The sequence below is a fragment of the Bubalus kerabau genome, chromosome X, assembly GCF_029407905.1.
Source record: "Bubalus kerabau isolate K-KA32 ecotype Philippines breed swamp buffalo chromosome X, PCC_UOA_SB_1v2, whole genome shotgun sequence".
Classification (NCBI taxonomy): Eukaryota; Metazoa; Chordata; class Mammalia; order Artiodactyla; family Bovidae; genus Bubalus; species Bubalus kerabau.
The window spans coordinates 23,102,348-23,129,443 of NC_073647.1; the positions used below are offsets into that span (position 1 = coordinate 23,102,348).

Sequence of the window (27,096 nt, forward strand, 5' to 3'; positions counted from 1 at the left end):
AATAGATGAGAGTCTTCCTGGCATATACTAGAGGAACTGCATGCTCTCTTCATCTTTTCATTGCCTCCCTGATACTAGATGACTAAATGCCCCACTGTGAGATACCAGGTCTCTCAAGCTGCCCTGCATAACTGGTGATTTCTGAGGCTTAACAGTTCATTAAGGAAAGAAAGAGAGTAGGTAAATAAATAGATCCCTATGAGAAATTATCCTTTGGGCCACAACACAAAGGCCACACATACATATTTGAGGACTATAAGAATGTTTAAGGAAATCTCCTGACCCTGCTAAGATAAGGCAGAATTAGAGTGATTGGTATGCTCCTATGCATGGTCACAGAAGAAGTCAGGAGGTTCTGACACCAAAAGCAAAGGAACAAAAGCAAAAAATAAGCAAGCAGGGCTATATTAAACTAAAAGGCCTCTGCCCAGCAAAGGAAACCATCAATGAAATGAAAAGGCAACTATTAAATGGGTGAAAATACGTGCATGTCATATATCTGATAAGGGGCTAATATCCAAAAAAAAAATATGGGAACTTCCCTGGTGGCTCAGATGGTAAAGAATCTGCCTGAAACTCAGGAGACCCAGGTTTGACCCCTGGGTAGGGAAGATCACCTGAAGGAAGAAATAGAATATATATAAAAACCTCATACAACTCAAGAGCAGAAAAGTGAATAGTGCCATTAAAACTGGGCAGAGGATCCGAATAGAAATTTCCCCAAAGACATACAGATGACCAGTGTTACTCGCTCACTTGTGTCTGACTCTTTGCAGACTCCATGGACTGTAGCTGGCCAGGCTTCTCTGTCCATGGACTTCTCCAGGCAAGAATACTGGAGTGGGTTGCCATTCCCTTCTCCAGCGGATCTTCCCAACCTAAGGATCAAACCCAGGTCTCTCACATCGCAGGCAGATTCTTTACTTCTGAGCCACCAGGGAAGCCCAGATGGCCAACAGGTACATTAAAAGATGCTCTCACCACTATTATTCAACATAGTTTTGGAAGTCCTAGCTACAGCAATCAGAGAAGAAAAAGAAATAAAAGGAATCCAGACTGGAAAAGAAGAAGTAAAGCTCTCACTGTTTGCAGATGACATGATACTATACATAGAAAACCCTAAAGATACTATCAGAAAATTACTAGAGCTAATCAGTGAATTTAGCAATGTTGCAGGATACAAAATCAATACACAGAAATCACTTGCATCCCTATACACGAACAATGAAAAATCAGGAAAAGAAATTAAGGAATCAATCCTATTCACCATTGCAACAAAAAGAATAAAATATATAGGAATAAACCTACCCAAGGAGACAAAAGAACTGTATCCTGTATACAGAAAATTATAAGACACTGATGAAAGAAATCAAAGATTAAAAAAACAGGTGGAGAGATATTCCATGTTCCTGGGTAGGAAGAATCAATATTGTGAAAATGACTATTCTACCAGATGCAATATACAGATTCCATGTGATCCCTATCGAATTACCAATGGCATTTTTCACAGAACTAGGACAAAAATTTCACAATTCATTTGGAAACACAAAAGACCCCGAATAGCCAAAGCAGTCTTGAGAAAGAAGAATGGAGCTGGAGGAATCACCCTTCCTCTCTTCAGATAATACTACAAAGCTACAGTCATCAAGACAGCATGGTACTGGCACAAAACCAGAAATATAGACCAATGGAAAAAGATCCAGAAGTAAATTCATGCGTCTATCCATACCTTATTTTTGACAAAGCAGGTAAGAATATACAATGGGGCAAAGATAGCCTCTTCAATAAGTGGTGCTGGGAAAACTGGACAGCTACATGTACAGAATGACATTAGAACATTTCCTAACACCACACACAAAGATAAACTCAAAAAGGATTAAAGACATACATGTAAGACCAGAAACTATAAAACTCTTAGAGGAAAACATAGGCAGAACAATTGAAGACATAAATCAAAACAAGATCCTCTATGATCCACCTCCTAGAGTAATAGAAATAAAAACAAGAGTAAACAAGTGGGACCTGATTAAACTTAAAAGCTTTTGCACAGCAAAGGAAACTATAAACAAGGTGAAAAGACAACCCTCAGAATGGGAGAAAATAATAGCAAGTGAAACAATTGACAGAGGATTAATTTGCAAAATATATAAGCAGCTCATACAACTCAATACCAGAAAAACAAACAACCCAATCAAAAAGTGGGGAAAAGACCTAAATAGACATTTCTCCAAAGACATACAGATGGCTAACAAGTACATGAGAAGATGCTCAACATCGCTTAGTATTGGAGAAATGCAAGTCAAAACTACAATGAGATATCACCTCACACCAGTCAGAATGGCCCTCATCAAAAAGTCTACAAACAATAAATGTGGAGAAAAAGGAACCCTCCTGTGCTGTTGGTGGGAATGAAAATTGATACAGCCACTATGGAAGATGGTATGGAGATTACTTAAAAAATCAGGAATAAAACCACCGTATGACCAAGCAATCCCACTCAGAGGCATATACCCTGAGGAAACCAAAATTGAAAAAGACACATGTACTCCACTGTTCACTGCACCACTATTTACAATAGCTAGAACATGGAAGCAACCTAGATGTCCATTGACAGATGAATGGATAAAGAAGTTGTGGTACATATACACAATGGAATATTACTCAGCCATAAAAGGAATGCATTTGAGTCCGTTCTAATGAGGTGGATGAAACTAGAGCCTATCAGAGTGAAGTAAATAGAAAGAGAAAGATAAATGTCATACACTAATGCATATATCAAGAGGGTTAAGGTCAAGAAGCAACAGTTAGAACTGTACATGGAACAATAGACTGGTTCCAAAGCAGGAAAGGAGCATGTCAAGGCTGTATATTGTCACCCTGCTTATTTAACTTCTATGCAGAATACATCATGAGAAATGCCAGGCTGGATGAAGCACAAGCTGGAATCAAGATTGCCGGGAGAAATCTTAATAACCTCAGATATGCAGATGACACCACCTTTATGGCAGAGAGCGAGGAAGAACTAAAGAGCCTCTTGGTAAAAGTGAAAGAGGAGGAAGAAAAAGCTGGCTTAAAACTCAACATTCAGGAAACTGTGGCATCTGGTCCCATCACTTCATGGCAAATAGATGGGGAAACAATGGACACAGTGACAGACTTTATTTTCTTGGGCTCCAAAATCACTGCAGATGGTGATTGCAGCCATGAAATTAAAAGACGCTTGCTCCATGGAAGAAAAGCTATGACCAACCTAGACAGCATGTTAAAAAGCAGAGACATTACTTTGCCAACAAAGGTCCATCTAATCAAAGCTATGGTTTTTCCAGTAGTCGTGTATGGATGTGAGAGTTGGACTATAAAGAAAGCTGAGCACTGAAGAATTGATGCTTTTGAACTGTGGTGTTGGAGGAGACTCCTCAGAGTCTCTTGGACTGGAAGGAGATCTAACCAGTCAATCCTAAAGGAAGTCAGTCCTGAATATTCACTGACTGATGCTGATGATGAAACTCCAATACTTTGGCCGCCCGATGCAAAGAACTGACTCATTGGAAAACACCCTGATGCTGGGAAAGATTGAAGGCGGGAGGAGAAGGGGATGACAGAGGATGAGATGGTTGGATGGCATCACTGACTCAATGGACATGAATTTGAGTAAACTCCGGGAGTTGGTGATGGACAGGGAAGCCTGGCATGCTGCAGTCCATGGGATGGGAAACAGTCGAACACGACTGAGCGATTGAACTGAATGCATATACCTGAAATCTAGAACGATGGTAACAAAGAATGTATTTGCAGGACAGCAGTGGACAAACAGACATAGAGAACAGACTAATGGACACAGGGAGAGGGGAGAAGAGGGTGAAATGTATGGAGAGAGTAACATGGAAACTTAAATTACCATATGTAAAATAGATAGGCTATGGGAATTTGCTGTATGTTTCAGGGAAATCAAACAGGGTCTCTGTTTGAGACCCACACCTAGAGTAGAGGGATGGGATGGGGAGGGAGATAGGAGGGAGGTTCAAGAAGTAGGGGACATATATATACCTATGGCTGATTCATAGGTATATATATATACCTATGAAAAATAGAAAAAAAAGATGCACTATGCTCTTAACCATCGGGGAAATGCAAATCAAAATGATAATGTGATATCACGTCACACTTGTTAGCACGGCCATTATGAAAAAGATGAGCTATAACAAGTATTGACAAAAATGTGAAGAAATATGAATCTTCCGACACCACTGGTGGAAATGTAATTGGTGCAGCCACTATGGAAAACAGTATGGATGTTCCTCAGAAACAAACAAACAAAAAAATAGAGCTACCATATGATCCAGCAATTCCACTCCTGGGTACGTATCACAAAAGAAAAAGAAAAATGGTAGCTTGAAAAGATACCTTTCCCAAGTGTTTTGGAGGAGACAAACCCAGCTGGCAGAAGCATTTGTAAAATGCTTATGTTTTTCAGTAAGATATGTATGTTGAAAAAGCTCCCACTTGTAGATGTTATTATTTGTGATGACTACAAGCGTGATCGATGAAGATATGGCTCTGGGTGTGCATCACACCAGGTACCGAGTGGGACTCTGGGCTCCGTAATCTGGGCTTTGATGAGAGGTGGTGGGTGGCAGGGGGAGGGGTCTCCAGGCCGGAATTGAAGTTCTCCCCTGGTTAAGGTAAGAAAGGTGGTAGGTAATCTGACACCTTCCTATGTGAAGTGATCCTTTTGCCTACTACATGAGAGCCACAATACATGTTCAGATATCGTGGGCGTGTTGGGCAGTTCCTGGTAGAGTGAGGCAAAGTCAGGGTGACCAGCACGGTTCTGCAGAACATCAGTGCAGAAGTCACAGGGAACAAAACCGGAACCAGTGAGCGTGCAGTTCTGCCTGGGTAAGATGGTAATTGATGTGAATGGTAAGTCTCATAAGGATGTACCCTCTCCCCACTGCAGCCACCGTAAGAGCCCCCATACAGATCTTATGATGTCACCAGACTGACGTTGCTCCTACTTGGAATGTTTCCCTTGACGCCGGAGCTAAGAGGAGGCCCATGTAATTGCTCTTAGGCACTAAAAAGGCATTCCAACAGGGGTCTTCACCTAGTCCCCAATTCAGCCCCCCTTCTGGTAAGCTTTCACTAGTGGTAAAGAACCCGTCTGCCAATGCAGGAGATGTAAGAGACACGGGTTCCATCCCTGGGTCAAGACGATCCCCTGGAAGAGGACATGGTAACCCACTCCAGTATTCTTCCGTCCACCTATAAAGTTGTTTGCTGCTCAGGATCGCATCTTGATTCCTTGGGTGACTCAAAGTTGAAGTGTTTAGAGGAAAGAAAATCCTTTTTACACAGATTTTGCATACCTTCTCTTTTTTACTTAGTGTTTCAAACATATTACCCAAAACATAAGTATGGAAGGGATCTGGGCGTTATGGATTTAAATTATAAGTAAACTATAAACCTTTCATTATGCAGAGTTTTATAACAGAAAACATGGGTCAATGTATGCTTAAACCACTAATCATATTAATAATATGTAATGAAATTTAAGTGAATTACAACCTGTATTCCTGGAGTCTCTAGTCATTTAAACTTTTTTTTTTTCTTTTCTTTGAAGCATATAAGCCATAGTAGGTAATAAGGAAAACTGAAGAGATCATTATACTTATTTCCATATTCATTCTAAATGGCTAACTGTATAATCTAATTTCTATTGAAGACAATTATAAGGAATAACTATGAGCAGATTAATATTAAATTTCACATGGTTTACAAATCTCACTAGTTAAAAAAGAGGAAAAAGAAAATGCCTTTATCTGACCATCCTCCCTGGTTAGTGACCCAGCTGAAAGGTAAGCCTGGGAATTACCCAGAAGCAACAATGTTCTGACTTTTATTCTATTGTCATAAAACATTCGGTTGAAAATGCCTGACCTCAGGATCACAGCTTTGAAAGAATCATTCTGAAAACGACTCCCTGGTGAAGCAAACATGTTTACTAGTTTTACAATCACAGATAATGCTCTGTGTTCTCTCACACTTTTGGGCAGCTTTGCTCTGCAAATAAGGATTAACCCTATCTTCTGAGTGTAATCTTAGTTTGCATGTTAAAAGGCGGACAGGCGCTCCTTGTTTATTTTCCTCCTTGGCATGCAGATCTCTGGTATCCTTGCCAGAGTAGTTTCTCACACTGATTTTTCACACTGACGACAGTTTCATCTTTGCTGTACCACTGAGCTACACATAGTTTCTCCTCTTTGATTCTTATAGATAACTTTTGTCCAAATGGCTCTGCTGCTGCTATGTCGCTTCGGTCGTGTCGGACTCTGTGCGACCCCATAGACGGCAGCCCAACAGGCTCCCCCGTCCCTGGGATTCTCCAGGCAAGAATACTGGAGTGGGTTGCCATTTCCTTCTCCAATGCATGAAAGTGAAAAGTGAAAGTGAAGTCGCTCAGTCATGTCCGACTCTCAGCGACGCAATGGACTGCAGCCTACCAGGCTCCTTCATCCATGGGATTTTCCAGGCAAGAGTACTGGAGTGGGGTGCCATTGACTTCTCCGCCAAATGGCTCAATACTGGGTAAACAATGAAAATTTGGAGACAGTGACAACCTGAGATATCCGGGCTCTTAGAAAGATGCCTTCTCCAAAGAACTATGCTAAGCACTACAGGACGTGTAAGATGACACAAGAGTCCTGTCCTTCAGGGATGCATAATATAGTAGCAAAAGCATGGGGTATGACAACAGGAGACCTACATTGGTCTAAAATCTGCCTCCTGTAATCCACGTGACTCGGCGGACGCCGCGTCCTGTATCTGAATTTCTTTATATGTCAAAGAGAAATATAAATGGAAGGGACACCATGAGGTTAAAACCTACCTAATAAGAATAAACAATAATAGTTGGGAAACACGTGCCTGCAAACCAGAAAAGGATTTTTAAAATATCAGGGACTGCTGCTCCTGATCCAGCGAGGGGTCTGGCCAGGAGGACCAAAAGCCTCAACTCCAGTCCCAGGACAATTCTAGCGATGACTTTCGGAGATAGGGGTCCTAACCAGGCGAACTTCCCGGTAGAAAAAGCCACCGGCTGCTGGAACGCGATTCAGTAACAATCTGGATGCAAGACACGCGGCAAGTCGGGGGGATCTGAGATCGGGGACGCTCGCAGAAGACAGCCTCCTTCGCGGCGCCGCTAGGACTCCCGTGAGCCCGAGACACGCTGACCTGAACTGTCTGCATCCGGGGCTGAACCCAGGATGGGGCGGACCTGCGGGACACTTCCGGACTCGCGCGGGCGCGAATACACAGCTCTGGGGAGGGTGGTGATGGGCGTGGATATCACGCAGCCACCGGAAGCCATCCTTTCTTTTCCGGTCGGCGCCCGGCCCACAGCACGAGACCCCGAAATGGCGAGCCGGGGTACGGTCTCGAGGCGCTAGAGGGGTCGCGCCGGGGACGGAACTTCCAAGGTCCGCGCGCGCCCGGGGCCTCGCGCCTTCCCGGCACCGCCCCCGGGGGCGCGGGAACCCGGACCTGCCTTCCTCCTCGCGACGGCGTGAGGTGTGGTGACATCATAGCCGAGCCCAGGAAGAGGGAAGTGGCGTCCACGGAAGCCAGAGCTGGGTGGAGGTAATCGAGAAGCTGATTTTCCTTCGGGGTTTGGTCAGGAGAGCCTCGAGAAACAACGAGCCATACCCTTAGAGATACCTCACGAGCCAGCGCGGGTGGCGGGAAGGCCGGACGGAAGTTAGCCGGGGCGGGCGGCCTTTTCGTTTGCGTTGTGGCTGCTTTGCGCTGTGGCTGCTTTGCCGGGCGGCGGGTGGGTCTGAGACCCGGCGATACCTGTTCTCGAGGAGGCCGGTCCTCAGGCAGGCACTTATAGTCATATCTAACCTGCGGAAGCAAACTTTGGTACACCGTGTGGAAACCAAACCCAGGGTTGCTGCTGAAGTAGACTCGGAGGCTGCTGGTGTGTTGAGAGCTTTTGGTACTTTGGACCCAGAAGGTGTAGGTGGGCCATAGAGCGGTAAGGCCTGCCAGTGCACCCAGCGAAACCTGCCCGTTTCTGCTGGCTTACGAGCATATTACTGGTGAACTTGAAAGTCGCGCAGTGGTGTCCAACTCTTTTCGAATACAGTCCATGAAATTCTCCAGTCAGAATACTGGAGTGGGTAGCGTTTCCCGTCTCCAGGGGATCTTCCCAACCCCGGGTCGAACCTAGGTCTGCCACATTGTGGGCGGATTCTTTACCACCTGAGCCACAAGGGAAGTCGAAGAATATTGGAGTGGGTAGCCTATCCCTTCTCCAGCAGATCTTCCCGGCCTAGGAATCGAACTGGGGTCTCCTGCATTGCAAGCGGATTCTTAACTAACTGAGCTAGCAGGGAAGCTCCGAGAAAGAGGTCATTTCAGCCTCCAAGACATTAGTTTCTGCTGACAGAGAAATGCAGGAAGTGTCCGTGTACCTCTCGAGCCATTTCTTTGAACACCTGTGGCTTCCTTGAAAGAGCTTTGTTGTTGTTTCTCTTGGGTCCCCTCTGAGAAAATCGGACTCTCAAGGCCATCGTCAGCCTTGCTTAAAGATCTCTATGACCCTGAGGAAATGTCAAGTCAAGACAAGGGTTACCTTTTCTAGGACTTTTCTTGTTTCCGAAAAACCTTAATTGTCACTGTTCCTCCGTTTGTTTTTTTTTTTTAAAGAGTGTGACGTTTGGATATCTTGTAAACAAAGCCAGCTGTCAGTTTTTCTAGTAAAGTGAGGAGAAATTTTCATACATATGTAGGAAGGGGCTGCTGCTGCTAAGTCGCTTCAGTCGTGTCCGACTCTGTGCGACCCCATAGACAGCAGCCCGCCAGGCTCCCTCCTCCCTGGGATTCTCCAGGCAAGAGTACTGGAGTGGGGTGCCATTGCCTTCTCTGAGAAAGGGGCACTGTGACATTCATAAGTGTTCCCAGGAGGTGCCAAAGAAGCAGTGGTAATGCCATCTGATAGCTTAGTGGGGGAAACTTGCTGAAAGGAATAAGGTTACTTTTTCTCTAATTTTTTTCTGATCTGGGTGTCTCAGTTTCCCTTCCAGTATTAACATGATGGAAAAGAGAATGTAGATGTTCCATGAAGCAAAGGAATCAGTCTGCATAAGAAGATGAAGGGACAGAGCAGTTGTCCCTCATCTCACTGAGCATAAGAAACTGGAATGATCTATTAAAATGTAGAGAAAGTCAAATACCCCCATTTATAAAAGTCAAATACCCACCTTTATAAAGGTGGGACAGGAAGTGCACAGATTATGTATTGGATAACATCAAAGCTTCTTTTAGCAAATGCATGTAAGTTTTTTCATCCCTCAACCTTAAAGAAAAAGTGATGAACTAACATTTGTCTTTCCAGAGTTGTATATTTGTTTCAAAGCTGGGTAACAGAGGAAAGGTTGAAAACATGTCCTGAGTCTTGAGCCTTCTCGAGTGGCAGTTAATTTTAAAGAGGAGGCAGAACGGTTACTTTCTGTTCCTCCTTTTCTGATAACTTTCTGTTCTTCTTCTCTGATAACTATAAGTAGTAAATGTGCGTCATGTGGCTTTCTTCTTGATGTGTACTTTTTTTTTCCTCCCCTCTCTCAGTGCCCTTGGGGAGAAGATCCACTCATTGGTTTTGTACCAAACCTGACAAGGCCTCAGTTATCAGGTGGCCCAGGAGGATGTCACAAGTAGGAGAAAAGCTGTTCCCAGAGCAAATAATGATGAGCCCTGTGAAGGCGCATGCATGCTTGTACCCACATGTGGAGGTTTTACAGGGGACTAAGAGGTCTGTGAAAGAGAGTTCCAATAAGAGTAAGAAATCCAGCCCACAGATGGGCAGTCTTAATCCTGAGAGTGCTCGCCAGCACTTCCGGAGCTTCTGTTATCATGACGCACCTGGACCGTATGAGGCCGTCAGCCAACTGCAGGAATTATGCTCTCAGTGGCTGAGGCCAGAGATCCACTCAAAAGAGCAAATCTTGGAATTGCTGGTGCTGGAGCAGTTCCTGGACGTTCTGCCCAGTCATATCCAGAACTGGGTGCAGAAGTATCATCCACAGAACGTCAAAGAGGCTGTGGCCCTGGTAGACCGCTTTCAGAGAGAATCTGGTGGAATAAGCAATGAGGTGAGCAGAAAGATTCCTTACATGTACACTGTGAAAGAGGGTGAGAGTGGGGTCAATAATTGGAGAATGAGATGGATTAAGTCCCTCTTCTGTTGTTCCTTTAGAATAACTAAGTGCAATCTGAAATCACAGGCTTGCAGTGACAGCTTCCAGGTTTGGGAGTTCCTGAGAGTCTTTTCCTGGCCTTAGAAAAAGAAATGCGTTTTGCCCTCTTTAGGGCCAGGGTGAAGTGAAGGTGGTGGGCCTGGCCTAGCATGGCCAGGGAGACAGGACTTAGCAGCCAAGAAATAAAAGGCAAGAAAATGCTAAGAAGGGAGGAAAAAAAACCTCCGAATGCAGGGTTTTAAAGGTCAAAGGCAGGAGAGGGTAGCAGCCAAAGTGTAAATCAAACCTTTCTGGGGAGACTGCAAAGAAAGAGAAGAAATGGAAAGAGAAAAGGCAAACAAGGATCAGAAAGAAGAAAAAGGCTAACAGTAAAATGGAGAAAATCTGAATGCTGAGGGGTGGTGCTCTCTGGGCTGGGAACACACATCTCAGGGCCAGGAGAAAAGCATCTCCGTGGCCTGCCTTCATGCTTTGGCTTGGCCTTGCTGGTGAGTGGGTAACCAGGCCTGCCCTGGGGAGATGGCAGCGTACTTCTCCTTGAGAGCCCCGCCTTGAGGAGCACAAGTGTCTTATACACCTGAAGTGTATGGCGGAAAGTTGAATCCAGCTCTTCCCCCATTTTTTCCTCCGCTGCATCCCCTTTCTCCATGAAATTGTTCCCTGGACGTGGGAGGATTGGAAAATCCAACTGACAGAAAACCCTCTTTTATTCATTTTCTTATTCTTTAGAGGAAACTAGAAAATAAAAGTCCACTAAATCAAGGATCCAAGTCTAGAAAGCAAGAGATTGGAGGCAGTGAGAGAACAGGCAGCCTGCCCCTACCCTGCTCGTAGCCTGAGCTATGGCTGTCCAAGGAGCTATGGAGGCAAGCAACAGTCATAGCTTCTCTCATTTTAATCTGATTTTCCCAGATCATGTGTACAGTTCCTTGTGAGAGGATCATGGCGCAATATATCTCTTCATTTTTAAAAATTTCCTTACACACTCCCCAAACCTGGACTCTACTCTTGTTTGTTCTTCCATCACCACCCCAAAACCAAAAGCTCTTTTCTAATGAGGATGGGGGTTATTTGTAGGTCACAGCCCATGAACTGGGAAATGACACAGCGCTCTTGGGAGGAACAGAAGTGGCCCCAGGCTTTAAGTGGAAGCCAGCAGAGCCCCAACCAATGGGTGTGTTCCAGGAAGAATGTTCGAATATATACCAGGTACTGCAGGAGCCGGGCTGGAATACTCAGAAAGAAAGCCAGCCTGTGGATGAAGGAGGTGAGGAGTTTCATCATAATTATATTCTCCTGGGAGCTGTGATAGTAATTGGTTCAGGGAGCATTCCGTGGGAATTTTCCAGGTGCCCAATCATGCTTTCAGTTAGGATGTCTTTCTAGTGGGAGTACAGTAGTAGGTCAGTGGTGAGTGAAGGTGAAGGCCATTCTGGGGTACAGAAGCATCCAAACCACAGAACCCTGGTATTCACAATGTGGACCTTTCTCTATGGAAATTTGAGAGGGGAGAAGAAGGTAGAGCAGGGACAAGGTGGGGGGTCATCTCACCGTTAGAAGTTAGAGGAGAAATTGGGATCAGAAATGGGCTGTCAGTGGCAGAATGGGAAGAGAATTGTACACCAGGAAAAAAGTGATAAATCGCCCATGTTTCCCACCAAGGTTTTAGTTTTCAAACACCTCTAATGCTTGCCTAGCTCAGTGAACATTTTCTTTAATGAGAGGAAAAGCAGTGGATTTCCTTTCATTTAATGAAAACTGGGAACCAGTTCTGTGGAGTGGTGGCTTTTTGGTTCTAGTTTATAAGGAGAAGGCCACTTCGGGTGCACATGTGTGAGCTCACGTGTGCACACACACACGTGAAGGTGAGCCGTCTTTACTGACGGAGTCCTAAACTGTAGAAGTTGGTTTGGGGTATTCATAAACAGAAATTTTTTTTTTCTTTCTTCTTCCCCACAGCTGTGCCTGCTGAAGAGAGTCCAACCTTTTCTAAACAGAAAAGCACCCCAAGCTGGAACATGATATCTGAGCTCACCTTGCCTGAGTCCCTGGTGAGCTGTACTTTACAAGCGTTTTCAGACAGCCTGAATGTGGCCTTGTCTCATTTTCTCTGCTGCGCATGATCCTGCCTTACACAGCAGATGCTCTGAGGCACATTAGCCCCGGGTGTTCCCTAGGCAACTAGAATTGGCGCTGTGGGATTGGGCACCTCCCAAGCTGTGTCCTGATCTCTTGGGCACCTTTTGTGTCATCTCACTCCTTTTCCCTTGAATCTTCTCTTAACTTTTTTGGTAACTGGCCTCCCATGTAATTCAGAAATGAGTGATAGGATGGCTTCTGTTGTAGCGAGTACTGAACTACAACTTCCTCTCTTCTCTAGAGTCCATTGACATTTGAAGATGTGGCCTTGTATTTTTCCAAGGAAGAATGGAAAATAATGACCCCTGATCAGAAGACCCTCTACCTTGATGTAATGCAGGATGTCTATGAGGATGTCGCCTCTGTAGGTAAAGAGTCTTCCTTTCCTTTGTACAGCAATTGAGCAAACTGTTACATCCTCAGTTCATGGAAAATGCACACCTGTGAGAGTGTCCCAGTGTCCTAGCAGTGGGTTGGTTCTCAGCTTGATGGTGTGAGGGAGAGGGAAGGCAGGTCCAGATCACCTGGAGAGCTTTTTACAGATACACATCTTTCTCCTAAGTAGACTGCGTGATCTATCATACTCTTGCCCTACCCTGCAAGCCCACTCTTGCCAGATCTTTTCCATGTCAGTAGAAAGCACAGTTTACCCAGTTGTTCAGGCCCCGAACCTCCAGTTATCCTTTTTTCCAGTCCTTTTGTTATACCCTACCCCCCAGCCAATCAGGGAGCAAGTACTCTTAACTCTGTCTTCAAAATAGGTCCTGAATACAACCATGTCTCAACCTCTTCTGCTCTTAACCATCCTGGTCTCCGCTGCCTCATCTCTAACCAGGTCTGCTGGAATACCACAGGACTCCTGTCCCATGACGTTTCCATGTGTCCTTAGGGTTAGTTCCTAGCTTCCTCATGGCACATCCAGCCACAGCCACAGTAGAATATAAAGAAGATAGTGAGTTTAAGATTCCGCCCATTTAAATGTTTAGAATAAATAAAAGTATAGAGAGTTATTCACTTTTTCTGAAAATAGTCTGGAATTTAGATGGCAGTCCATGACCTCCAGGTTTTATTCTCAGAGCATTATCATTGCACCCTAAACTTAAAGTGACCTGTTTAGCACAAGGGCAAGAACCATAGACCCAACGTCCCTTTAGCACAAGGCCAAGAACCATAGACCCAACTCCCAAAGAGTTCGAGGACATTCTTGGAGAGTCTCTTTGAGGTAAATGTACATATAGGAAGAGTAGAAAATTCCTTAATAGGAGCCTTTATAAAGGCTTAACAATTTTAAGATTTTGTTCCTATATATTTTTAAAAATTAACCTCTTTATTGACTTATTTGTAGATTCACATGCATATTTAAAATGTAATACAAAGAACCCATATACACTTTACCCATTTTTCCCTCAGTGATAACTTTTGCAAATGTATATGATGTCACAACCAGGATAATAAAATGGGTACAGTCCACTGACCTTTTTCATAGTTCCATTTTTCCTTGTATTCATTTGTGGGTGTGTATGTATTTAGTTATATAAGGTTTGATCACATGTGGAGGTTTGTATATTCACCACCCCAATCAAGATCCATTACCACAAGGATCCTTCCTGTTGCCCTTTTATCCATATAACAACACACCCTTCCCTCCCACACCCTACCTCGTCACCAACCTGTGCCAACCACTGATCTGCTTACAGTTTTTAAAAATTTTGTCATTTCAAAAATACAGCTTTGGGAGATTAACTTTTCTCCTTCACAATAATTCCCTGGAAATTCATCTAAGTTATTGTGTGTATCAGTAGTTCATTCATTTTTACTGCTGAGAAGTGTTCCATAATATTGATAAACCATTGAAAGGTATTTTTGCTGTCTTCAGTCTTGGGCTATTGTGAATAAAACTGCCATGAACATTCCTGTACAGAATTTTGTGTAGAGATGGTAAGTTTTCGTTTCTCTGGGATAGAGAGTGAAAGAGTGAAATTGCCGTTTCATATGGTAATTAGATGTTTAATGCTAAACTGGTTTTGAGAGTGGCTGCATCATTCGACCTTCCTAGCCAGCAATGGATGTGATCGTTTCTCCACATTCTTGCCATTGTTTAATAGTATTAACATTTTAAAATTTTTTTGGCTTTCTGTTAAGTATGTAATGTTATCTCATTGTGGCTTGGACTTGCATTTCGCTAATAGCTGATGATGATGTAGTTTTTCATGTGCTTATTTGCCATCTTTATATTATCTTCAGTGAAACGGCCTTTGCCATGGTTTTCATTAGGTTGTTTTTTAACTGTTGAATTTTGAGAGTTCTTTTATAGATTGTAGTGCTTTCTTGTGTATATGGTTTGCAAGTAGTTTCCCCAAGTCTGTATATTTTTCTTTTTATCCCCTTCCCATGGGTTTCCACAGAGTAAGTTTTTTATTTTGATGCCCAATTTTTCACTTTTCTTTTTACCGATTGTATTTTTGCTATCAGGGCAAGCCATAGATCCCTAAAATTTTCTATGTTTTTCCTACAAGTTTTTTAAGTTTGCATTTAAGTCTGTGATTCATATTGAGTAGATTCTATATAAGATACGAAATTCAGATTGAAGCGCATTTGTTTTTCTGCCTGTGTAGGTCCAGTTGCTTCAGCCTTGTTTATTGAAAAGGCTGGCCTTCCTCCATTGAATTGCTTTTGCACTTTGGTCAAAATCAGTTGGGCATACTCGTGTATCTGTTTTGTTCCATCGAGTTATGTGTCTCTCCCTCTGCCAATATTGCGCTGTCTTGATTACTGTAGCTATACAGTATAGAAAGCCCGAATCAAATAGAGGCTTTCTTCCCACTTTATTCTTTTGTCAAGATAAATTTTATTTTAAGCTATGCTAGGGCCTGTGCCTTTCCATGTAAAGTTTAGAATACGCTTATCTATAAGAAACTTTTTTGGAATTTTGCTAGAAATATCATTAAGCTATATGTGAATTTGAGGAGGAATGATATCTTTACTGTGTTGATTTTTCCAAACAATGAACACAGTATGTTTTTCAAGTTTTCTTTGATTTCTTTCATCATTTAAAAAATGCTATCTACTTATCTATTTTGGCTACACTGGGTCTTTACTGTGGTGTGCAGGCTTCCCTAGTTACAGCTCGAGGGCTCTCGCTAGTTGCAGGGTGCTAGCTTCATTGCCCTGGGGCATGTGGGATTTTCGTTCCCCAACCAGGGATCAGACCTGAGTCCCCTGCATTGGAAGGTGGATTCTTAACCACTGGACCACCAGGGAAGTCTCATCACCAACTTTTTGATAGAGAAAAAAATTTATTTTATCTATGTTTTTGTTGGCATATAGTTGTTCATCTACTTTTTATAATTTTCAGTGTGCAGATCCTCTACATGTTTGCCAAGTATATGCAGGAGCATTTAATTTTCATTGGCACAACTGTAAATGGTATTATTTTAAATTTTTGTTAAAACAAATGTTCAGTGTTTTTATATAGGTCTGCCTCTAATTTTATGTTTTCTTCTTTTATCCTGTGACCCTACTGAACTTGCTTATGAGTTCTAAGAAGGTTTATTTTTTTTTTGTAAAGTTCTTGGGGTTTTTATACATAGTCACATGATCTACAGTGCTTTTTATTTATTTTTTTATTGTTATTTTAAATTTCTGTTAAAACAAATGTTCACTGTTTTTATATAGGTGTGCCTCTAATTTTATGTTTTCTTCTTTTATCCTGTGACCCTACTGAACTTGCTTATTAGTTCTAAGAAGGTTTTTTTTGGTAAATTTCTTGGGGTTTTTATACATAGTCACATGATCTACAGTGATTTTTATTTCTTTATTTGTTGCCTTGTTGCAGTAGGTCCAACTTCTGGTACAATGTTGAATAAGAATGGTGAGAGCAAACATCCTTGCCTTCTTCTCAATTTTATCATGGAAACATTATGTCTTTCACTTTTACATGTAATGTTAGTGCAGGGTTTTTATTGATACTTTATCAAGTTGATAAATTCCTAACTTTACTAGGGTTTTATTTATTTATTTTTGGCTGTGCTGGGTCTTCATTGCAGCCCTCGGGATCTTTTTAGTTGAAGTGTGTGAACTCTTAGTTGTGGCGTACAAATTCTTAGTTGCGTCCTTTCGGTATCTAGTTCCTTGACCAGGAATTGAACCTGGGCCCCTTGTATTGGGAATGTGGAATCTTAGCCACTGGTCCACCAGGGAAGTCCCTCTTGAGTTTTTTTTATCGTTAATGGATGTAGGGTTTGTCAAATACTTTTCTGTGTCAGTTAATGGGATTATGATCTTTCAAAGCTGGTTGATATATGGTGGGTTATGTTGATTGATTTCAAATATGGAAATCCTACTTGATCACGGTATATAATGCTTACATATTGTTACATTCAGCTTGCCAATATTTTGTTGAGGATTTTCGTGTTGAAGTTCATGGGAGATGTTAGTCTGTAGTTTTCCTTCTGAGTACTGTCTTTGTGTGATTTTGTTATCAGGGTAATTACAGGCCTTATGAAATGATTTGGGTAATAGTTCTTCTTTTCTGGAAAAGATGATATAAAAGTGGTGTTAATTGTACAGATATTTTGTAGAACGCTCCAGTAACACTATATGAATCTGGAGATGTCTGTTTTGGCAGCTTTTTAATTATGAATTCAAGTTTTAATTTTCAGAGTGCTGTTCAGATTATCTATTTCACACTGGTTGAATTCTGGTAGTTTGTAGATTTTGAGAAATTTACCCATTTTCCCCTTACTTTTAACATTTGTGAACATAAGTTGGTGATAGTATTCCCTTATTATCTCTTTAATTGCTGCAGAATGTGTAGTGATAGACCCAGTTCCTTCCTGATATGGATGGTTTGCATCTTCTTTCATTTTTGTCTAAGTTAATACAGGTTTATCAGTTCTATTAATTTTTTGAGGAGCAAGTTTTTTGTTTAATTTCTGCTGTGATCTTTATTATTCCTTCAATTTTTATTTTCCCTTTTTTCTAGTTTCTTGAGGTAGAAACTTAGATTATTTATTTGAGAGCTTTCCTCTTTTCTGTTGTGTGCCTTTAGGGCTATACATTTTCCTCTGAGCATTCCTATAGCTGCATTCCATATATTTTGATTATATTATATAATTTCATTTTCATTTAAGTATGTATTTTTAAATTTCCCTTGAGACTTTCTCTTTGAATCATGGATTATTTAGAAGTACATTTCCATTTGTTCCCATATATTTAAAATTTTTCTGTTGTCTTTCTGGTTTTGATTACCAATCTGATTCCATTTTTGTCAGATTGCCTTTTCTCACTCAAGTTGTGGTTTTTTTGTTTTTGGGTTTTTTTTTGGTTCTAGGTGTGCTGTGTGATTTATTTTTTTGTATCCTGATCATTTTGTCTATTATGTTAGGAGAGTCTGAGTCCTATTTAAATATTTTAATGGGCAGTCACTCTGTTTTAGTTTAGCATGTAAGTTCTTTTCTACTTTGTGGAATATGTGTCTAGTGACAACTTAATTTTCAGAGCCTTTATGGTACTATTTTGGTCTCCTTGATTTATGTGGTACTGCTGGGATTCCCATGTGCTCCTGTTCATGCTGCCAGAGAGTGAGGAATGAGGAAGATCTTTGCTTAGGCTAGAGTGTCTCTCAGTGGGAATCTCTGACCCGTAGGGATGAAGAGGCTTCCTGGGGCCGGCTGCTAGTGGCTGGTTAGCTAGGTCCATCTTGCTAGTTCTGCATGACAAATCTGATGTCTCCGATTGGAGTTCTGATGTTGTCAGACGGTTTCCCGTTTCTGATTGTGGATGGAGTGAGCCTATTCAGGTAGCCTTCTGTTGCTCAGTTGAGATTTGGAAAACACGAGATCTGGGTTGCCTACATTTTTGGATGTGGGGATGTAAGATACCTACTGTGTTACTCTTCTAGTCCTGGAATCCCAAACCATTTTGCTCTTACCACTTTATAGAATTCTCTGTTCATTGTATCTTGCATTCTTGAATGGATTTGTAGTTGTGCCCAGAAAGGAAGACCAGGGAAAAATGGGTCTGTGCCATTTTGTCCAGATTGGACCAAAAATCCCTTGTTCCTGTATTTTTAAAAAGCTGTCAGCATTGATTTTTCTTCCATGCCTACAGTTTTCTTGTTCTGGGAAACAGATGGCTGATTCTTCTGTTTATTCCAACAGGGTTAAACCTCAAAAATGACACTGGAAATGACCCACCTGTATCTCTTCCTACATTAGAGATACAACCATCAGGATGCGAAGTATTAAGAAAGGCCACCATGAAAGATGCTGAGACAACGATGGGCGATGTAAATCATGGTGGTACATGCAGGGTATGGAAACGACCTCGTGCTTTTCCAGGAAGGAAAAGAAAGAAACTTAGAACTTGTAAACAAGAGCTTCCAAAACCTGTTGATGTTCATGGGAAAGGCTGTGAGGGAGAGAAACCTTTTAAATGTCAGGAATGTGGAAAAAGCTTCAGAGTTAGCTCTGACCTTATTAAACATCAGAGGGTTCATACCGAAGAGAGACCCTATAAATGTGAACAATGTGATAAGCAGTTTAGATGGAGTTCAGATCTTAATAAGCACTTAATGGCACACCAAGGAATTAAACCATATAGATGCTCATGGTGTGGAAAAAGCTTTAGTCATAACACAAATCTACACACACACCTAAGAATTCACACTGGAGAGAAGCCCTTTAAATGTTATGAATGTGGGAAAAGATTCATTCAGAACTCCCACCTTATTAAACACCAGAGAACCCACACAGGTGAGCAGCCTTATACCTGTAGCATATGCAACAGAAATTTTAGCAGGCGTTCAAGCCTTCTTAGACACCAGAAAGTCCACAAGAGAAGGGAATCATGTCCAGTGTCTCCAGTCTGAGGAAAGTCACCATTTAGAGCTAGATCCTGGATGTGATGAGAGTGCATAATGTTGAGATGGCCAGTAACAGTGTTTTTAGAAGGGGCACATGGAATGTTTCACAAAAAGGAATCTAAACTCTCTGTTTTATGCTTGTATCTTTTAGCTTTGTATTTTCAGTGCCTACCAGCAATACCTGGAAAATTCTTTATAAATAAAAGAGTGGAATCATTCTTGTATATCTGAAGTTACCTGTTTGTATCTGTCTGGTTACTCAGCCTCCCCATCCTCCATGATCTAAATTCTTCAGGTATCAGGTACTCAGTAAATATATGATGGTGAGGAATCCTACTCCTATTCTTTCTCAGGAGAGATGGATCATAAGAGTATACAGTTTCTCTGAAGGGAGCTCAGAATGAATTACTAAGTTTGAGGCAGTATCTGTGGCTATCGTCCTATCTACATGAACAACCTAAGCCCAGGGTTCAGAGAACTGTATCCTGAAACAGGAAGAGAAGTTTCGGTGTTTGCCCTGGGAGAAGTACCCCCATTCTAGTTGCCTCTCCCCTGAGCACCCACTACTGCAGTGTTTTCTTTCAAGGAATTCTAGCATTAAGCAAAGGCCTAGGGGCCTTGGAAGCACTTGATACCTTTCTTCCTGCTGAGCCTTCGACACTTAGGTATTTAGACTGAAATGATGAAGGAGGCAGCCTGGGCTCTCATCCGAGTACTTACCTCTGTAGAAGGCATAGGGCATGTGAGTGGCTTTTTTTTTTTTTTAACTTTCATTATATGGACTAGAAGACTTTCGCGTTGATGCCACCCTGCTCCAGGACCTAACAGGAGGCCAATTTGTATGGCTGTTCAGGCATTGCTTCATACGTATGGATGCTTTGCAGGAAGATCTGGAGATTTTGCAAACTGATTTATTCAGAATGGAAAGGAGAGCCCTGTGGCCTCATGGTCTTGTAGACTCAGTGAACGTTGGATGCTAGGAGGGGATGTCCAGTCAGCAGGGTAAGTCCTGTGACTTAAAAGCGATGGCTCACTGAAAGCCAGGTCAGACAGAAACTGGTTTGTTCATGTTGGGATTTTAGTTCCCAGACCAGGGATCAAACCTGTGCCCCCTGCAGTAGAAGCATGGAGTCCTAACCACTGGACAGCCAGGAGAATCCATGTGTAGCATTTAGAAAGAAGAGATGGACTCAAAAATTGAAGGAAGTACTGTGCAGTTGGAGCCAGTAGTTATTGCCCATTCACCAAAGTTCCTGAGAACAGGTTGGCAAAAGGGTACTCCATCTTCCCAAAGCTGCTGTCCCCACTCACAACACTTGTAGCTTCAGAGTTCTACTGCAGGTTCTCGTCTATACTGACATTCCCAGGAGAGGTTAAAAACAGGAAACATGGGTCTTCTTTTAGAGATTTTTTTAATTGGAGGAAAATTGCTTTACAATGTTATATTGGTTTCAGCTGTACAACAATGCAAATCAGCCATAAGTATACATATTTCACCTCCCTCTTGAGCCTCCCTCCCCTCCCCAATCCCTCTAGGTCATCACAGAGCACCTGCCTGTGATGCTATACAGCATCACGGATGCTATACAGAAGTTGCTATACAGCAACTTCTCACCTGCTACAGAGATGGGTTTTTTTTTTTTTTTTTAAGGCATAAATGGCAGGAAGACCTTTGAGATGTAAATAGAAACAGGAAACGGATTGGGAATGCCTGGTTCCAAGTTCAGATACTCCACTGCTCCAGGAAGAAAGGACATTCTTGTAGTGGAACAGAATGTAGAAGTTGGGTCTCCTGGCTGACTCATTAGTACCTATTCTTCCCTTTCAACCCTCTGCCATGGCCTCGCAGGGCCCCCTTCCCCATGCATCTTGACCACTCATATCAGCCCTCACCATCTCAGAAGTGGGCACTAAGGGAAGAAATGGCAGGATGAAATGAAGGAGACAGATTCTGCTTCATACTCGCTAGCCACCTCCCCGGCATGTGGCTAAAGAGGCGAGAACTCCGATGCTTTTCTGAGGACAACGGAGAAATCATACAAAATCCAGGGGACTGGAGATGCAGGCTGGATGTTCATTCAGGGGACAAAATGGAGAGGCCACTTAAGATCCCACAGGCAGAGATGACACTGAAGAGACGAAAGATGACCAGAGCCAGGGGTGAGGGCTGTGGGCTCCTCTCTTCCCACCACTGTGCTCCGACTCACAGCAAGTGAGGGATATCAGGGAAAAGATGGGCTGAGAATGGAGCCAGGAGAGCAGCAGGCAGTGGTCTTTTGCCCTCCAATCTCTGTGATGCCTGAGGTTGGGAGTCAAGGGCTCAGGGAGCAGAGTACCACTGCCCACTGTGACCAAGGTACCACCACCTGTCCTCATGTGCAGGCCAGTTCATGCAAGACATGTCTCTTCAACTTCTGCCCAGAAAACAGTGACGTGGCTGCTACCAAAGAGCCTGTGGGGCATCCTTTCCAGCCCTTCTCCCATCCCAGCAGCCTCTTCCTCCATCACTGCCTTGCTCCCTTGGCCATGGCCACGCCTGCTTCAGCCACCACCAATTGTGAGTGTAAACTGTCCCTCTGTCCCCAGGGGAATGGGCACAGTGACTGAGAATGGGCAGGGAGAGAAGAAAAATGAAATTATGGTCTTGTCGTTGTCAGATTCAACTGCTCTCTTTGCTACCTCTTCTCTCTAGTTTTTGAAAAACATGAGATGTTAGGTTGTTGGTCACCATGATGACCCTGTTGGGGTGGGATGGAGGGAAGCTATTCCTAATAGGGAGGGGATTCCCTACAAAACACTGTCCCAGGCTGGGTGGCCAGACGTGGCTGTGAAGGCCGTCCATTCCTGTCACTGTCTTTGCCTTCTTCCCTCCCTCTGTGCCACCTGCTCCTTCCTACCATCATGGGCCAGGCGAGGGATGTAACTGTGGACAAAGTGAAGGGGAGGGAGGGCCATTCTCCTGAGGATCAACAGTCATGAGCACGTGAGGAGGAGTGGTGGTGAGCACCTGTCACCTCTTGATCTTCCAGACACCTGGGGGAAGGAGGGAGGGAGGAGGCCAGGCCAGCTCTGGGAAGCATTTCTGCTCCAGGGTTGGCATTTCAGGTGAAGTAGAGAGAAAGACAAAGAAGGAAATGGCAACCCACTCCAGTGTTCTTGCCTGGAGAATCCCAGGGACAAGGGAGCCTGGTGGGCTGCTGTCTGTGGGGTTGCACAGAGTCGGACACGACTGAAGTGACTTAGCAGCAGCAGCAGCAGAGAGAAAGAGCCAGGAAACGCCAAGAGAGGTTTCCCTCATCCATCCTTAGGCTCTGATGTGTGACCGGGGGTGACAAGAAAGAACTGACTCCAACCTCTGGGCTGCAGACACCTCAGAGGAACTTGAGTTTGGTGACAGATCTCATGGCTGAGAGTGTTCTCTTTTCAGGTAGTACCCATATATCTGCCATCCCCAGGCCTCCCTTGGGGAGGCCCTTAGCTTCCCTAATGGGTGTTACTGTGGGTTTCTTCTTAACCTTATGCCCCACTCACTGAAGTGTCAGCACCGCATTTTTTGGGCATTCCCCATGCTGGAGCCAGTGCAGGTTCTCACATAAAGTTGAGGTGGTACAGGCACAAGCTGTCTGCTCATTGTGTGTGTATGTGAAAAGTAAACCTAAAGGGAAACATCTAATCCCTTAGAAGACTGAAAAATAGCCATCTTAACTCTGTCTATTGTTTGCTTTTAAAGAATAGTTAGGGAGTTTTGGGTGGATGTGTATGCACTGCTGTGTTTAAAATGGATAACCAACTGTAGAGCACAGGGAACTCTACTCAATGTTGTGTGGCAGCCTGGATGGCAGGGAAGTTTGGGGGAGAATAGATACATGTGTATACATATGGCTGAATCCCTGGGCTATGCACCTGGAACTATACCCCAAAACAAGTTTAAAAAAAGCCTTTCTTAAAACAGGTAAGCAGGAATGTGAGCTGAGAGAAATGTAACAGCAGGGGGCAGTCTATGTGGCTCATATTCTGCTTTGTCCAGCCCTTACTCCCACAGATCCTGACAGCAGGTGAAACCTTTCTGAAAATTCACAAGGGAGAAAATTCTCAGGTCTTCAGGCTCGGTGGACACAGGCCTACCCAGGCCCAGGCTCCTAATGGTCCTTGTACAAAGACTCGCCCCTCCCTTGCCAAAGCCTTTCTGCCCATTGTGCTGGCCAGGGCCCCTCTGGGAGCTGGCATCCCCATGGGATAGATCAGCACGAAAACAATATATCTTCCCGTCAGTGGTCTTTGACAAGTCTGGGAAGCAAGGCTTCCTTATCTGTGGTCCATGGATGAGTTCAAAGGACTTTCAAAATTCTGAGTATGTGGGCATTTCTCTGAGAAGCTAGGTGGTAACTTTTGGGGGTTATTGAAAGTCTTGGTGACCCCTGAGCCTTTAGGCACAATTACTGCTGCAGTTACTTAAAGCTGTGTCCCTGACTCCTCAAGTTTTGTAGTGCATTAGGGCTGAAGGGCCCTTGGAAAAGCTAGGGAGACCAATCCCTGGTTTTACAGAATAGGCAACTGGAGCTTAAATGGTTTCCTTTCCAGGGTTTTGAGGCAGAGGGGGGATTGGAATAGAATCTCCCAAGACCCAAGCCTTGAGACTAAGGTCCCTCTCTCCACACATCACAGTACCTTCACCCTGGCAGTGGCATCTCAGGAAGTGTCATCACTTTCAAAAGGTGATCTCTTGGCTATCTCCCATGGGACTAGGAATTTGTTTTTAGCGATGGTCTGTTTTGTTGTAGCCACCCAGGTGGCTCAGTGGTAAAGAATCTGCCTGCCAATGCAGGAGACATAAGAGACACAGGTTCGATCCCTGGGTCAGGAAGATCCCCTGAAGCGGGGCATGGCAACCCACTCCAGTATTATTGCTTGGGAAATCCCATGGACAAAGAAGCCTGGTGGGATAAAACCCATGGGGTTGCAAAGACTCGGACACAGCTCAGTGACTAAACAGCAACAATATCCTTGCACAGGCAGGTCCAAAATCCTCTGATAAAGGAGAGCACTCTCCAGAAGTTGGGGGTGCTGCAGTTCCCTAGCCCCTGCCAGTCAGCAGAAGCCTGGGTGCTCGAGGCCCAGAGAGGCCTCTAAGAGATGCTGTCTGAGGAGCTACTTCTGATGAGTCCTTTAGTCCAACAGGCTTCAAACCAAGGTTCACTTATGCCTGGGGGGAACCCAAAGACTGCCCAAGGGAGACTGGAGCACAGATAGTTTTAAAGGAATCTATTTCTGGGGCCTCCTTGGTGGTCCAGTGGTCAAGACTCTGCACTCCTAATGCAGGGGGTGAGGATTCGATACCTGAATAGGGAACTAAGAGTTCACCTAGTGCGACCAAAAATAAATATATAAAAGAATCTATTTCCAAATCCTTAGTTTCATATCTTTTTCTTCCTAACACTGATCTGGGGAGACCCAAAGGACGGTATTCCGCTCCCACCTTCCCTTCTCCTCAAGCCTGCCACCACCCTCCCCTGCCCTGACCTCACCATGGCACCCCACCCCAGAGTCAAAAGTGTTTGAGGAGCCAAAGAAGCCTCTTTATTAGTGCTGTTGGAATCTTGGTGAAGAAATCATCACCTGCCCCAAGGTCATGAAGATATTTTCCCATGTTTTCATTTACAAGTTGAATTATTTTACTTTCTATATTTAGATCTATAATTCATCTGGAATTGATTTCTTAAACAAAATGTGGCATATCCATTCAATGGATAATTATCTAGCCAAAAAAAGAATGAAATATTGACACATGTATAATATGCTGCTGCTGCTGCTGCTAAGTCAGTTCAGTTGTGTCCGACTCTGTGCAACCCCAGAGACGGCAGCCCACCAGGCTCCTCTGTCCATGGGATTTTCCAGGCAAGAGTACTAGAGTGGGGTGCCATTGCCTTCTCCGATGTATAATATGAATGAACTTCAAAAACCAATATGCTAAATAAGTCAGGCACCAAAGGTCACATATGATTCCACTTACTTGAAATACCCAGTAGAGGTAAACCCATAGAGAAAGAAAGCAGATAAATTTTCCAGAGGCTGAGGAGGCTGGAGTTTGGGTTGATGAGAGTGTTTTCAAAGTTGACAGATGTCATGGATGGACAGCATAGTGAATGTACTAAGTGCTACTAAACTGTAGCATTTTTTGAGGTCCACTTTTTGAGGTCCATCAGTGTTGTAGCATGTGTCAGTTCTTCATTTCTTTTTATAGCTGGATTAGATTCCATTGAATAGATAGGCATAGTTTGTATCCATTCTTGCACTGAAGGACATTAGGGGTATTTTGATCTTTTGGCTATTGTGAATAGTACCATATGAAGATTCATGTACACGTATTTGTTTGGATGCCTCTTTTCAAAATAGGGATTCCCTAGTGGCTCAGATGGTAAAGAATCAGCTTGCAATGAAGGAGACCTGGGTTTGATCCCTGGGTCTGGAAAACCCCTCGAGAAAGGAATGGCTACCCACTCCAATATTCTTGCCTGGAGAATCCCACAGACAGAGGAGGCTGGCAGGCTCCTCAAAATAATTGAAAATACCAATTCTTTTAGGTATATACCTAAGAATAGAATTTCTTGGCCACATGGTAGTTGTATGTTTAACTTTCTGAGCAAACTCCAAATGGTTTTCCACAGCATATGCACCATTTTATATTCTCACCATCCAAGTACAAGGGTTCCAATTTCTCCACGTCTTCACCAAGTCTTGTTAATGTCCATTTACTTTTCATTATAGCCATTCTAGTGGATGTGAGGTTGTACATATCATTGTGGTTTTGATTAGATTTCCCCAATGACTAATAATTGAGCATCTTTTCATGTGCTTGTTGGCCATATGTATATATTCTTTGAAGAAATGTCTGTTTGAGCCCTTTGCCAATTTTTAATTGAGTTGTTTGTCTTTTTGCAGTTTGTTATTTATATATTATGTTTATTATTTATATATTCTGTTATCTATTATTATATGTAATAGTTACTTTTATATATTCTATATATAATAAATAATAGTTATTTATATATTCTGGATGCTTGAACCTTATCCTATATGTTATTTGCAAATATTTTCTCCCATTCTGGGGAAATGCATCACTTTCTTGCACAAAAGTTTTTATTTTCATGAAGTCCTATTTTTTTCTTTAATTGCTTATAATTTTGGTGCTATATCTAAAAACCATTGTCAAACACAAGGTCATGAAGATTTGACCTATGTTTTCCTCAGAACTTTTATGTTTTAGCTCTAACATTTAGGTCTTTGATCCATTTCGAGTTAATTTTTGGTTGTATTGTAAGGTAGGGGTCCAACTTCAGACTTTTTCATGTGGATATACAATTGTCCCAACTCTATTTTTTTAAGAGCCTACTTTTCCTCATCAAATGATTCTGACACCCTTGTCAAGAATCATTTGACAGTAGATGTATGGGCTTGTTTCTGAACTCTCAATTTTATTTCATTTGTCTATATGTCTGTCTTTATGCCAGTACCATACTGATTTGATTACTATAGCTTTATGACAAATTTTGAAAAAATCAGAAAGTGGGGGTCCTCCAATATTGTTCCTCCTTTTCCATGTTGTTTTGATTATCGGCATGTCTTGCAATTGCATAGGAATTTTAGGGTTGGCTTTTCTGTTTCTGCAAAAAGGGCTGTTGAAATTTTGATAGAGATCATATTGAGTTTATAGATTGCTTTGTGTAGTATTGTCATTCTATCAATAAATCTTTCAATCCATGAACACAAATAGTTTGCATAATCAAAGAAGGAATTACTTTGATGATTAAGGTCTGTTTAAAAATGCAGATTTTA

General features: G+C 42.9%; 1 protein-coding gene across 2 annotated transcripts; it reads left to right on the forward strand.

Moving 5' to 3' along the window:
- The first annotated feature begins 7,362 nt into the window (after nt 1–7,362).
- Nucleotides 7,363–19,487, forward strand: LOC129639073 (zinc finger protein 75D-like). 2 transcript variants are annotated; one of them, XM_055563939.1, is made up of 6 exons: nt 7,363–7,641; nt 9,631–10,154; nt 11,337–11,526; nt 12,219–12,310; nt 12,640–12,766; nt 18,560–19,487. In XM_055563939.1, the coding sequence occupies exons 2-6, from the start codon at nt 9,708–9,710 to the stop codon at nt 19,267–19,269; spliced, it is 1,566 nt and encodes a 521-aa protein (XP_055419914.1). In that variant the 5' UTR covers nt 7,363–7,641; nt 9,631–9,707; the 3' UTR covers nt 19,270–19,487. The 2 variants fall into 2 exon arrangements, with proteins under 2 accessions (XP_055419914.1, XP_055419915.1); XM_055563940.1 differs by lacking the exon at nt 9,631–10,154 and having other exon boundaries at nt 7,370–7,641.
- Nucleotides 19,488–27,096: the final 7,609 nt, after the last annotated feature.

Coding starts and splice junctions, on each gene's coding strand:
- LOC129639073 (XM_055563939.1), top strand. CDS start 9,708: ATGTCACAAGTAGGAGAAAAGCTGTTCCCAGAGCAAATAATGATGAGC. Junction 10,155..11,336: donor CTGGTGGAATAAGCAATGAG/GTGAGCAGAAAG, acceptor GGTTATTTGTAG/GTCACAGCCCATGAACTGGG. Junction 12,767..18,559: donor TGAGGATGTCGCCTCTGTAG/GTAAAGAGTCTT, acceptor TTATTCCAACAG/GGTTAAACCTCAAAAATGAC.